The 14822-nt window shown below is 44.4% G+C and overlaps 1 protein-coding gene and 1 pseudogene across 3 annotated transcripts in view; one reads left to right on the top strand and one right to left on the bottom strand.

Moving 5' to 3' along the window:
• LNX1 (ligand of numb-protein X 1) overlaps nt 1-14822 on the bottom strand; it is a 219476-nt gene that overhangs the window by 110241 nt on the left and 94413 nt on the right. For 2 of the 3 annotated variants that reach the window (XM_054486174.2, XM_054486175.2), the window contains one exon: nt 12124-12589. In XM_054486174.2, the coding sequence (XP_054342149.1) occupies nt 12124-12503 (380 nt within the window). In that variant the 5' untranslated portion in view covers nt 12504-12589. Of the gene's footprint in view, nt 1-2340; nt 2724-12123; nt 12590-14822 lie in introns of those variants that run through there. The other variant, XM_054486176.2, reaches the window with a different exon arrangement.
• On the top strand, nt 13950-14768 carry LOC129034552 (COMM domain-containing protein 5-like; annotated as a pseudogene).

Genomic DNA, 14822 nt, shown 5'->3' with positions numbered 1-14822 from the left:
TTGAATCATTGCTTATATCTCTTATGTGAATAAATTTCAGCTTCTCAATTAGACTGTCAGCTCCTAGAGAGGAGGTACCATACCTCAATTCTTATTGTCTGGATTCCTTAGAGTACATGACAGTACCTGAAATGTGTCACTAATTCACTGATTAATTATCTCCAGTAGCATCAGGGAACAGCTGCACAGACTTTTCTCACAAAGCATACACAGCAATTGGAAGCTTCTAAGAAAGTCAGATAAATGTGGAAACACCATCCTGGCAATTCCCTAGCATCGTACTTTCATAGATTGCTTGTGTCCGTTCAGTTATTCAGCAAAAATGTTGCCTTTGATTCATGTACTTGTAGAAGAGAAAATTATTAAGTGGTATAAGGACCTTCCTTCAATTAGGCTATAAAACTGAAAGTAAACAAATGGAAAGATTCCTCAATAGCAGGAATCTTTGTGTAGGAATAGCAGGAATCTGTAGTCAGTGGAGTGGTGGCCCCCAAAAGATGTCTACCCAGAACCTGTGAATGTGACCATATTTGGAACAAGGGTCTTGTAGATGCAATTAAGGATCTCAAGATAAGATTACCATGGAGTATCCAAGTAGGCCCTAAATCCAGTGATAAGTTTCCTTATAAGAAGAGGAGAAGGCAAAGAGAATTGAAGAGGACACTGAGGAGAAGGCCATGTACAGACTGGTGGAGGCAGAGGTAGAGTTATGCAGCCAGAAGCCAAGGAACACCTGCAGACCCCCTCCACAAAACTAGAGAATGCAAGAAAGCATTCTCCCCTATAGCCTTCATAGGGAGCATGACCTTGCTGACACCTTGATTTCAAGCTTCTGGATGCCAGAATTGTGGGAGAATAAATTTCTGTTGTTTTAAGACACCCAACTTGGGTTAATTCGTGACAGCAGCCCTAGGAAACCAACATAGCAAGGAAGAAGGATAGCGGATGGGAATGCGTGGGCAGGGAAGAATATCATGGCACCGGATTTCAAAGATCCCAACCTCAGCATCCATTGAGAGAGGAATGAGCCTTTTCATAATCTCTGCCATTGCCTGTTTGTCTAGAAAAGCTTCTGCAAGGTCATTATTTCCTCAGAGATGCTCATGATTCAGATTTAAGCTAGATACTTTCTCTTGGATCCTGGAGTTACATTCCAATAAGATGGGACCAGATAATCCTGAAATGCAGAACAAATGATCGCTTCCAAGAACCTAGCTCTATTTATCAAAGGGCACCCGCTGTGTTAGACAAATTGGCTGGTCCAGCTAATTACAAAGGAGGCACAGGCTACCACCACATAGTCATGGGTGGTAGCACTATCTAATGTGACCAGACAAGCTTTTCTGATCTGGGATTTGTGAACTCTATTTAAAGTCTCTGTTTTCATTTGCCCACTGACTGTAATTTACACATAAGCCAACTCTTGCTATTTTTCCCCTCTGGTTAGGTTCGTAAGGAGGAATACATTTTTTGCAAATGTTCCAAACACAAGGCACACACAGCAACACTTTTCATATGATTGCTAGAAGTCGTTCACATCAGTCTGTAATCCTTATTCAAAGCTTACTAATAAAAGGAGCTGGAAAAATATAACTAGAGGTTGGTGACATGAGGCATTTCCTTGCATAAAATGGACATGGGTCATGTAGGAAATTGTCTTTATTTTTCAGAGATGCACAATGATGTATTTAGGAGTGATATGTCATGATGGCTACAATTTGCTCCAGACCATCGCAGCAAGAAACATATGAAGCAAATGTGGCAAAATGTTAACCCATTAAATCAAGGCAATGGAAATATGGGTGCTCAAGGCATGTTTCTTTGTATCCCATAGGTTTCAAAAGCATCAAAAATAAAAATAACATGGCTATATACATTTTATACATAGGGTTCTTTTTTTACTGATACTATACCCGTTTTCAGGTATAGAGACTGTCTTAATAAAGGGACGATGCCTGCTTACAATTATAAATACCCAACAGAGGCAGCAGATCTATGCATACAAATTCTATTCTTAACTGCTCTTCAGTTCTATTTATGGAAGGAAGAGAAGTTACATCTATTGAGGAAAAAGAGTACCCCAAAAAAGCAGCATTGGCACTGAAGCAGGAAAAAAAAATGCCTTGTTGAGAAAGTACTGCATCTGTTAATATGGGGCTTTTTTGTCAAGTCACAGACAGCTAAGCATGCCGCTTTAAACTGCTGGCTTTGTCCAAGTGCATCTAGTGTGTGTGGAATTTATTCCTCTAAATGGATATATCAGCTAGGGAATGGACTCGGGTCCCACCCCCAACATACTAGGCACATAAACACACAGGCACGGACAGAGAGGGGACTCACAGTTCTGAATACAGGAAGTGCAGGTTGCCCACATTGTCAATGTAGTTAGCAGGACTGAGCCAAGGCAAGACCAGCAACAGAAGCGCCTTCATTCTCCGAGCAGTGTGCTGCCTTCTCACTGGTCACCTTCTGTCAGCTACAAGGGCCCAAACCAGCCAAGCTCCTTTAAGCAAACCTTGCCATGCCCCCACAATCAGTAGATCACAAAGAATTTGACTGAGAACCTTTAGATTAAGCCACGTTAATAAATCACGGGCCCGTAAGAAGATTATGCTCTCTGATTCTCAGATGAGAGGATGTAGGAACGCAAGGAGCCACCACGGTTGGCGAGAGAGCTTAGGCTAAGAGCAGGCAAGCTGATGCCCAGGAAAGGAACCAGCCCCTCCTGCAGGATGCGGACTGGTTCTTGGGAAGCAGCTGGTACATTTACATCACTGGCTGGGAGCAGACAGGCTGGGAGTTAAAATGTGTTGGAAGAGGGCATGAGCATGACACATTAAGACCCCACGGTGTGAATAATTAAATAATGAAAAGCTGCCCTCCAGTTTGCTATAGCGACACTGTGAGAAATTCCCATCTTTGGAGCAGCCTGGAGAGCTGAGCTTAAAGCAAGCATTCAGATATTCAGTGGCTGAAATATGAACCAACCCCACCTTCCTCCAGCACTGTGTGTATATTTAGAGTACGATTTAAAACATTTCACCCATCACCATCTTGACTGCACTGACATATGAAAGAGATGTGACAGTGACAGCTTCCTTGCTAATTTTGAAAATTGGCTCCAGAGAAGAATAGGCTGTGTCATTCTCTGTCAGAATAACAGAGCCTGGATAGACGTAAAGTTCTGTCCAAACAATGTACAGGTTCCTGTTTGGTGAGGAAATGAGTCACTCCATTCTTCCTTCTCCCTGGGGGGATAGAATTGAGCTCTGAAACCAGCTGTATGACCCTTGTTTCATTTAAGCTCTCAAGCCTCAGTCACCTTACCTTTGAAATGGAGCTAATTATGCCTTACCTGCCTGGTCTGTCAGGGACTGGGCCACATCCCCTCTTCCAGCTTTAAGATCTGGGATTTCAGACTGCGTCACTGGCCTCAATACTAAGACTTCTTTGCAGGCCTAAGCTCTGGAGTGCCACAGAAGCCCCCAGGACTCTCCCTTACCCCATATTCAAGAAGATTAAATTCCATTTTGCCAACTCAAGACCAGAATCTTAATAGAAATGGCTCAAAGGGATAATTACATTCATCACATTAATGACAGCCAAGCCATGATAGCAAACTCCACTCCACAGGAAGTAGACCAGAGAAAAGTCTACAGGATGAGACCAACTGCAATGAACTGTGTAGTCATTAGGAATTTGGCATCAGAGGCAGGGCTAAAAGAGTTTAAATACAGAAGACTCTTAGAATGTGCAGATTTAATTTCTACAGTTTACAGTGCCAATGAACAACCTTGATAAAACATGGGATGTAATAATTCATAATGTTGTTGAGGTCCAAATTGGAATTCTATTCTCTGTAAGGCTGCTCTGCAAGAGTGAGTCAGAGCTCATGGAAAGCAGTAGAAAGGAAGTTAGGTTTGATATTTAGGTGCTGGGGTTAGAGAAGCTTGAGGTTAGAGTTCTAGCTCTGCTGCATACTAGCTGTAAGACAGTGGGCATGTTTGGTTAACCTCTCTGAACTTTCATGTCCTCCCCTGTAAAAGAAAGACAATAGTAATAGTGCTTAACTCAGAGTGCTGGTAAGAAGGTGAAATGAGGCAATGCCCATAAACAACAAAGGGCTTAACGAGTATTAGCTTAATGTTATCGTATTTTATTTTTTTTCAGAGATGCGGGTCTTGCTCTGTCACCCAGGCTGTAGTGCTGTGCCACAATTATACCTCACTGCAGTGGTGAACTCCTGGGATCAAGCAATTCTCCTGCCTCAGCCTCCCAAGTAGCTGGGACTACAGGTGCATGCCACCATGCCTGGCTAAAAAAAAAAAAAAAAAAAAAAAAAAAAAAATTAAAATCTTTTTCAGAGATGAGGGTCCCTCTATGTTGCCCAGGCTGGTCTTGAACTTTTTGCCTCAAGCAATATTCCTGCCTCAACCTTCAAGTAGCTAGGATTATAGGTGTAAGCCACTGCACCTGGGTCTACTGTTACTAATAACTATTAGCGATAGCGAATGAACCTACTTGGAAGCTTAACATCTATCTCCAAGAGGTTTTGTTATTCTTTTCTTATCTCTTCTTTCCTCCTACACTATTAGGGAAGTGACATGTTATAGTCTTATCCTAAATATGGAGTTTCACAAAGTCCTGAAACATGCTCTTCTTGGATGTCCACGACCTCCTGTATAGATCAGAACTCTTAAGTAGCATGATGTATTATAAAGGTTGTGGACTTCATACTGGTATTGGATTGTATTTCGGACGATCTTGGACATGTCAGATTGCTTCTGACATTTGGTACATCTTTTATTAAAAAAGGATGACTGCCCATTCACCACCTTGCATTTAAAGGGGATGAAATTAATTAATTAATGTGACTGCAATATAAACATGAATGTAAGGTTTTCTGTTGTTTTTTTTATGTCGCTATTGCAACCACTGCTGGTTGCCTATCAAATATTTAATCTCCCCTTCTTCCTTATAACAGAACCCAGGTTTTATTTATGCTGTTACTACATGTAGACCCTCTCACAGATGGGCAGCTGTATAACACAATAGTGACTAATGAGGTATGAGTAGAAATTACTAGGTAAGACATCTCAGAAGGCTCTTTAAAGGGAGGTGTCTCCATTGGCACATTGTATTTTTCCCTGCCTGCCTAATTCTTTCTGCCTGGAACTTGTACATGACACTGAAGCATGCAGCCATTTTGAGACCATGAGGTGATAAACCTGAGGATGAAAGCTAAACTAATTCCTGCTGGCATCATGTCATGGCAAAATCATAGTAATCCTGGGCTTCCTACCCCTAGACTTTGTATTACATGAGAAAAACAAAACTTCTATCTGGTTAAACCAATATAACATAATTTTCTATTACCTGCCATCCGATGTAATCCTAATTAATACAATCCCTTGGGGCTAAAACCCAACCTCAAATGAACAGAGATTGCTCCATGGCTTCCTTGCCAGTAAACAGCCCTAACTCTAATCTTTGCCCTATTCTTTGCCTGGCTGTCCTATTTATCTTAAATTTTATCTCAGATATCACTGATCAACTCCTATTTTCTTGCTTCTTTTCTCTTCACTAAACAAGGTTTATTTAGGGGGCAGGAAAATGTTGGGTTCAGAGTTAGAAGGTCGCAGTAAGGACGTATGTCAAATCACAATTATTATGAGATGTTTAGTCTAGCTAAAATGACCAGCAAGACTAGTACATGCCTACTTTTCATAGGTAATAGTCCTCTGTATTTCTTTTCTTTTCTTTTTTTTTTTTTTTGAGATGGAGTCTCACTCTGTCACCAGACTGGAGAGCAATGGGGCGATCTTGGCTCACTGCAACCTCTGCCTCCTGGGTTCAAACGATTCTCCTGCCTCAGCCTCCTGAGTAGCTGGGACTACATGCATGCACCACCACGCCCAGCTAATTTTTGTATTTTTAGTAGAGATGGGGTTTCACTGTGTTGGCCACGATGGTCTTGATCTCTTGATCTCGTGATCCGCCCATATCAGCCTCCCAAAGTGCTGGGATTACAAGCTTGAGCCACTGTGCCCGGCTCTCCCTGTATTTTTTCTTTCAATAAAGTCTTCCCCACTTTGTAGACAGTTAGCTGTGCTGTCCTGAATACACTACCCTGGATGGAAGTAAAGGTCAAAGAAGATCCAGGGTAGACCTTTGGAGAAGAAACTCCCAGGACATTGGATGCAAAGTTAATCAGGAAAATATTCCCAGCCAGCCTTCAGCCACGTGTGTCTTGGGCCAATTACATCACGTTTTCATTCACAGCTCATTTCAAATTATTGAACAATGAACTCTGTATTCATACTAGTAAATACTTGAGGAGGGTCAGTTTTATTATCTTCCATTTTTAGAAAATAAGAAAGTAGGTGCAGCAAACCATCATGACACACACATACACCTATGTAACAAACCTGAATGTTCCGTACGTGTATCCCAGAACGTGAAAAAAAAAAAAGAAAAAAGGAAAAAGGAGAGAAAGTAAAGGGCAAAGTGACTTGTCCTATGAAACAATTCACGTATGTTTTCAACTTCTCTCTTTTACCTTTAAAAGGTCATTTCCTTAGAGGCAGAAATCACAACTTATTTTTCTTTCATTCAGGGCCTGACCTATTGTGAATCCTTGCTAAATACTGTGTATGCAGATGATGAGATTACAAAATGGAAATGTGGTCTTGAGCCTAAAATAAGTCTCGCTCAGGATCAAGAAGTGAAAGCTTGGCTTCCACACACCTTCTCATTGAAATTCTGGGTCAGGAGAGATGAGCAGATGGGCCCTCTGCAGGGGCCCCACTACATACTGGTAATAGCCTCCAGTTAGGAAAGCTGCCATTCAACTCAATAAGTCCATCACCCCCCTGGGAATTCTCTACAGTAGACCCATGTGATGGGAGTCTGTAAGCATCTAAGAGGGCAGAAATCAACAGAATTAGCCAGAAGTTTCCAACTGCTAGCTCCAAACTCAGATTTATTCCCATAAAAGAGCTCTCTAGTCTGAAAGCAGAAACAGTTGTCCAAGTAATCAATGATCTAGCCAGTCATGCATATCTACAGCCAGTCCTAAATGTTTTACTCAAGTATTTATATTTAGTAGACAAGTATTGTTTACAAATGAAACCCATTCTGGAGAAAACAGGCACCAGCTGTTTAAAGATGTGATGCTGTCTGCCTGTACCCTGACTTAAGTCTCCTGTTGGGCAACAGGTGCAGAAATTTCAGTTAGACAGGAGGCATAAATTCAGGAGATTATTGTACAATGAGGTGATTATAGTTAATAACAATGTATTGTGCAGTAGAAAATTACTGAGTACATTTTAAGTGTTTTCATCACAAAAATGGTACATATATGAGGTAATGCATGTTGATTGGCTTGCTTTAGCCATTTCACAATATATACATATTTTAAAACATCATATTGTACACCATACATATATACAATATATATTTGTCAATTAAAAAAATAAAATTTGGGCCTGGCACAATGGCTCAAGCCTGTAATCCCAGAACTTTGGGAGGCTGAGACAGATCACGAGGTCAGGAGATCAAGACCATCCTGGCTAACATGGTAAAAACCTGTCTCTACTTAAAATACAAACAATTAGCCGGGCGTGATGGTGGGCACCTGTATTCTCAGCTACTCGGGATGCTGAGGCAGGAGAATGGCATGAGCCCCGGAGGCAGAGCTTGCAGTGAACTGAGATCGCACCAGCCTGGGCGAGGCAGAGCTTGCAGTGAACTGAGATCGCGCCAGCCTGGGCGACAGAGTGAGATTCCAACTCAAAATAAATAAATAAGTAATAAAATTTAAAACAATTTTATTTAGATGCATATTTATTGAGTAAAGTGATGTTAAAGATCAAGCAAACCAATGCAAAATTTATAAACAAAAGCTATGACAAGACTCCCATACAAGCAGCCACCAGCCTGGAGGCCCCACAGAGAAAAGTAAACACTTGCCTCTTAGTTTTCTAAATTCAAGGGTCTCCAGAGGTATTAACTACTTCTTAAGTATTCTTCTTAATATCCCTCCTAAGGGGAGTAAGAGGGGGCCTACTGGCTCATCACAGACCCAAAGGCCAAGAGAGATCCACAAATTCTTTTTTTTTTTTTTTTTTTTGGGACAGAGTCTCGCTCTGTCACCCAGGCTGGAGTACGGTGGTGTGATCTCAGCTCACTGCAACCTCTGCCTCCCAGGTTCAAGCGATTCTCCTGCCTCAGCCTCCTGAGTAGCTGGGATTACAGGCATCTGTCACCACGCCTGGTTAATTTTTGAATTTTTGGTAAAGATGGGGTTTCACCATTTTGTTCAGGCTGGTCTTGAACTCCTGACCTCGTGATCCACCCGCCTCAGCCTCCCAAAGGGCTGGGATTACAGGCATGGGCCACCGCACCCGGCCAGGTTAGCTTCAAATTCTTAATCCTTGCCAATAAAATGTCAAGGGGTGGGAGGTGAAGGAATGTATATTAGGCATATGGTGACTAATACATACAACATATTTTTGGAAATGTTGGTTTCAACCTACTTAGGAAGCAGAAGTGTGGAGGCTTGAGAGCATGTGTTGAGGCCCACGCCTCCCTGATGTGGGGGCGTCCTCTCCAGAGAGCTGCTGTGGGCGCCTGTGAAGGACTCACTCAGAGGGTGCAGCTTAAAAAGGTGACTCACTTTCAGTCAGTTTTGGGTTCTCTCCTCACTGCTGTTTTCCAAATGTTCATCTCATTATCAGCTGAGTGTTCATCAAGCCTCTATCTCGGGCTTCCTTGAGGTGTGTGTGGGTCACACGGGCTGCATGGGCTAAGGGTGAATGAAATTCCCAGTTTGCTTCAGGCAGCTGAGGGGCACCTGTGTCATCTTTCTCCTGAAGACCTCACAGATTTCCAACAGTCACCTCCTAGCCCTTCCCCTTCCCCACATCCCTTCTGGCCTCACCATCAGATCCACACACCATCTTCTCCCTATTTTTAGAAACACTCTCAGACCCCAAACAGTCCTGGATGAGGGGATGAGGAGAACTGGCTGGGTTTTCACTTTTTCCCCAGAGGATGACTCCAGTGCTGTCTTCTGTCTCCCCACTCTTACTCCTGGGGTGGGCAGAATAATTATTCCCCAAAGATGTCCAGCTCCTAATCCTCAGAACCTCTGAGTATGTCACTGCATATGGCAAAAGGGACTTTGCAGATGTAATTAAGAATCTTTTGGCCGGGCGTGGTTGCTCATGCCTGTAATCCCAGCACTTTGGGAGGCTGAGGCGGGTGGATCACGAGGTCAAGAGATCGAGACCATCCTGGCTAACACAGTGAAAACACGTCTCTACTAAAAGCACAAAAATTAGCCGGGCGTGGTGGCGGGCACCTGTAGTCCCAAGTACTCTGGAGGCTGAGGCAGGAGAAAGGCATGAACCTGGGAGGCAGAGCTTGCAGTGAGCAGAGATCGTGACACTGCACTCCAACCTGGGCAACAGAGCCAGACTCCGTCTAAAAAAAAAAAAAAAGAATCTTTTTTTTTTTTTTGAGATGGAGTCTCGCTCTGTCACCTAGGCTGGAGTGCAGTGGTGCAATCTTGGCTTACGGCAGCCTCTTGCCTCCCGGGTTCAAGTAATTCTCATGCCTCAGCCTCCCAAGTAGCTGGGATTACAGGCTTGGGCCACCATGCCCAGCTAATTTTTATATTTTTAGTAGAGACAGGGTTTCACTATGTTAGCCAAATTGGTCTCAAACTCCTGATCTCAAGTGATCTGCCCGCCTCCACCTCCCAAAGTGCTGGAATTACAGGTGTGAGCCTCCATGCCCCGCGTAAATTAAGAACCTTGAGATGAAGGAGCCATCTTGGATTATCCAGGTGGGCCCAAGGTAATCACATGAGTTCTTATAGGAGGGAGGCAGGAGGCTCAGAGTCACAGAAGGAGATGTGAGGATGGAAGCAGAGGCCAGAGAGAGCCTGGAAGATACTACGTGGCTGGCTCTGAAGATGGAAGAGGGGGCCACGAGCCAAGGAAGACAGGCAGCATCAGAAGCTGGAAGAGGCAAGGAAAGGGATTCTCCCCTGAAGCCAACAGGAATGCTACCCTGCTGACACCTCAATGTTAGTCCACCGAGACATACGTTAGACTTCTGACCCTCAAAACTGTATGATAACAAATTTGTTTTTTCTTTTTTTGAGACAGTCTCACTTTGTCACAGGCTGGAGTGCAGTAGTGCATCACAGCTCACTTCACCCTCGACTCCCAGGCTCAAGCAATCCTCCCACCTTAGCTCCCTGAATCACTAAGACTGCAGGCACACATCACCAGGTCTGGCTAATTTTTAAATTTTTTATAGAGATGGGGTCTTGCTATGTTGTCCAGGCTGGTCTCAAGCTCCTGGGCTCAAGTGATCCTCCTGCCTCAGCCTCTCAAAGTGGGATTACAGATGTGAGCCACTGTGCCCAGTAATTTGGATTGTTTTAAGTCACTAAGTTTGTGATTTGTTACAGCAACAACAAGAAATGAACACAGCTCCCCAGCACAAATGTGTAATTGCAACACATCAGGAACATGGGACTGTGGTGAGGGTAGAGGGGCTCTTTCTCCTCCTCATGCCCCTCATCCCCTTGCCCAGTATGGCTCCTACTCTCAAACCTGGCTCTGTGCCAATTCCTGTTGGCATCTACCTCGCCTTTGACTCCAGACCTACTCCTTTTCCACCAACGTCTCTCATACCTGGGCAAAACTTTCAGCAAAGGTCACAAATAGACTACCCTACCCACTCCTCCTTTAACCACATCTACTTCTGGGGAATGAGGGAGGTAGGGCATCCTAGTTTAAACACCAGCAATAACAGCTGCAACCCAAAAACCTGAGGTGGAAGCATCTGGCTCAACATCTTGGGGAGAAAAATGAATTCACTGACATAATGAGCGTGGAAAACATGTGCTAAGCATTACACCCAGGCCATTGCTTTTGATGCAAACTTCCACGTTAGAGTATCCATGCATGTCCCAAAAGACAAAGACTCAGATTCATGACCTAAGGTATGTGACCTTTAAAAAAAAAATACCTGCACCTGCCTCTTGCCCTTGTCATGACAGGAACCAGGATAAACACCAGCTTCCAAATTTCCTCTTACAAAATAATTGTGGTATGATTGTTCACCCTTTATTAAGCACCTTAAATGTTCTCAATGCCCAGGAACATGACAATGTAAGTGGACAAAATGAGAGGCAGCCAGATGGAACAGGTGATGTCAGCCATCAGCAGCGGCAATCACACCAGAATTCTGCCACCAGTGTGGGTGTGTGTGTGTGGGTGTGTGTGTGCATGCGCAACTTAGTAACTTAGCCACAAAGTTAGCAGAACAAATTGCTTGGAGGACAAAAGTTTCCTAAATTTCTCCTTTTAAAACTTAATTGAGAACACCTCACACCTTCTCGAAGGACAGTTATGCCTTGTCAATTCCAATATAGAAGAAATTCTAATAATCAAGGGTCAAACTGGGGCACCTTTTTTTTCTTAGGTGAAAAAGCAAGCAGTGCCCATCAGGAAATCCTTTTGAGGCCCATGAGCCTCAGAGAAAGCTGCTCATACACCCTCTCTGGTATATTTCACATTTCAAAACATACACACATGAGATGAGCTGGTCGCAAAAGGACAAATACTATATGATGTCGTTGATATGAAGCACTTAGAGCAGTCATATCCATGGAGACAAAAAGTGGAATGGTGGCTGCCAGGGACTGGGGGAAGGTGGAATGGGGAATTCGTGTTTAATGGATATGGAGTTTCCATTATGGAAGATGAAAAATTTCTAGAGGTGGATGCTAGTGATAGTTGCACAATACATGAAAGTACTTAATACCACTGAACAATATACTCATAGTGGTTAAAAATGGTAAACTTTATGTTACATTTTATTATAATTTTAAAAAATCCCATAAACACATACATACAACACAACTCCACCAAATGCTATTTCCTTACACTGAATTCATGATCATAAACACCTAGCTGTTTTTTTATTTTGAATGGATCATTTCATTGGTTGGAAGCCCTCAGGAGACTGGGGGACTGGGGGGTGGAGGGGTCCAGCTGTCCCCCTTGGGGGCGGGACTTCCTGGCTCGCTGATGGGGGACCTACCTGGTTTGAAAGTGATGCTCGAGGTCGCAGCGCTGCAACACCTGGGTGCAGTGCTCCCTGAATGGGCAGGTCACCAGCAGCTTGTTGAGGAGTTTGTTGACCAGGATGCTGGACTTGTTGCAGTGCTGCAGAACCAGAGGCTTGCGGTCCATGGGACAGAAGTCCTTCTCCACCAGGAAGTTGGTGAGGCAGAGGGTGCAGTAGGTGTGTCCACATGGAGTGTCCAGGGGGTCCAGCAAAGCCTGCAGGCAGATGTGGCAGATGAGGTCATCATCCACTTCCTCTGGATAGCTGTAGAAGTGGTTTTCCTCCAGGGAGTGGGCTTGGCCACACACTGCACACAGGGGTTCAGGGTTGTTGGCAGACTCTGGCTGGTTCATGATGGATTGGAGAGCAGTGTAACAGGAAACTCAGTCACATAATATTTCCTCAGGAGCAAGTCAAGATCTAGGAGCCATCCACACACCTAAAAGAGAACAAGAAGGCTCAACTTTGCTTCCCAGCACATGAAAGTCTTATGCTTATGGTAGACATGAGACAGTGCTGCCAGTGCATGGAGAATTGAGCTATGATTCAGAAAGCCAGGGTTGAGTGTCCACTCTGGAGTGACTGACAGGACCTTGGGCAAGCCCCACGGCCTCCTCATGCCTCTGTTTTTCCACACATGCCAGTGGGAATGATGTCCACCTTTCACATCTGCACATTGGTGTGGTAAGAATCATTTGGGTAATATCTAGGAAATGCCTAAAGTAACTCTAAAAAATGTAATTTGTTAAGAAAATTAAATAGACCAGTGATTTGTAAATTTTTTGTCAGATCAGGACAAGAAAAACAAAAAAAAACAGTTAACACTGTGATGGCTTTCTTTTGTCTTTCTTCCCCATCTTTCTCCCAAACTCAGAAAAAGTAGGAGATCAGAGCTTTCAACTAAGTCATCTGAGAGAAAATAGTGCCGTTGAGCCTTTCATATTTTCACTATGATAAATGCACTGTTGTCTTCTGTATGCATTTCACTCTATTGGTCATTAGTGGCTAAGTGGGCTCTGGACACATTGCCTGGGTTCAAATCCCACCACTATGGGCCAATGATTTCAGACTCTGTTTTCACATCTGTAAAATGGGGATAATCACAGGCTACTTCATAGAACTCTTGTGAGGATGAAATGAGATATGATACATAAAGCTCTTAGATTTGCATCTACCACATACTAAGTGCTCAATAAATTTTACATGTATTTGTTACTGAATTCATTGTCTCTAGTCTAGCTCTGTTGGCCCAGAATCTGAAAGCTAGAGCTCCTATAAGGGGCTGTTAAGCTTTGTTCCAATAGGACTCTTTTATTCCATTAGATATATATATATTTTTTTAGACGGAGTCTTGCCTGTTGCCCAGGCTGGAGTGCAGTGGTGTGATCTCTGCTCACTGCAACCGCCACCTCCCAGATTCAAGTGATTCTCCTGTCTCAGCTTCCTGAGTAGCTGGGATTACAGGCACGCGCCACCATGCTTGGCTAATTTTTGTATTTTTAGTAGAGACAGGGTTTCACCATGTTGGCCAGGCTGGTCTTGAACTCCTGGCCTCAAGAGGTCCACCCACCTTGGCCTCCCAAAGTGCTGGGATTATAGGTGTGAGCCCCCACGCCCAGCCTAGATATTTCTTTTAAATAGTAGAATACTATCACAATACATATTTTCCTTTAACACAGATAGGAGTCAACAATAATCAAGTTTTTCAACATGTTTGCTTTGCATCTAGGAAGTCTCTTGGGTAGACAGTCAATAAATAGTTTTCAAGCACCAACTCTAAGCTAGGTCATGAGTTGGATATGCAGACCTTTGAAAGAGACTTAAAGGATATGCTTCTGCCCTCAGGGAGTCCCCATTCGCTGCATCAGCTGGGGATCGGTGGCACCGACCCCAGCATCTGGGACCGACCCCCTAGGCTGGCTAATCAAGGAGGAAACAGCAGCAGTGTCTGCTGTGGGGGCCACAGCTCTGTCTTGCATCATCCTGGTGGTAGTCACAGTGGCTGAGTGAGTTTCTTGGGGGCCCAGCTTCCTCCAGAGGTGGAAGCAATGGCCCAGCTACTAGGGGACCTAAACAGGAGCATGGTCAGAAAGTTGATGAAGTTTGTGATCAGCAGCCTGAAAGGGGAGGACTGCCGAGAGGCTGTGCAGTGTCTTGGGGTCAGCGCCAACCTGCCACAGGAGTGGCTGGGTGCCCTGCTGGCAGGCATGCACATGCTGCTCCAGCAGGCCCTCCATCTGCCCCCCACCAGCCTGAAGCCCAACACCTTCAGGGACCAGCTCCAGGAGCTCTGCATCCCCCAAGACCTGGTCGGGGACTTGGCCAGCGTGGTATTTGGGAGCCAGTGGCCCCTCCTTCATTCTGTAGCTCAGCAGCAGGGGGCCTGGCTGCCCCTTGTTGCTGACTTTCGGTGGTGGGTGGATGTGACAATCTCCACCAGTGCCCTGGCTCGCTCCCTGCAGCTGAGGGTCCTGATGCAGCTGAAGCTTTCAGATGGGTTAGCATACCGCTTTGAGGTCCCCACAGCCAAGTTCCAGGAGCTGCGGTACAGCGTGGCCCTGGTCCTAAAGGAGATGGCAGATCTGGAGAAGAGGTGTGAGTGCAGCCTGCAGGACTGACCCCTCACATGACCAGTCCCATTCAGGTAAGGCTTGGACAGGCACCTCAGATGG

Source organism: Pongo pygmaeus, chromosome 3 (assembly GCF_028885625.2).
Source record: "Pongo pygmaeus isolate AG05252 chromosome 3, NHGRI_mPonPyg2-v2.0_pri, whole genome shotgun sequence".
Taxonomy (NCBI): domain Eukaryota; kingdom Metazoa; phylum Chordata; class Mammalia; order Primates; family Hominidae; genus Pongo; species Pongo pygmaeus.
Note: the sequence above shows the minus strand (reverse complement) of the source record. Positions and strands in the feature narration are given on the sequence as shown.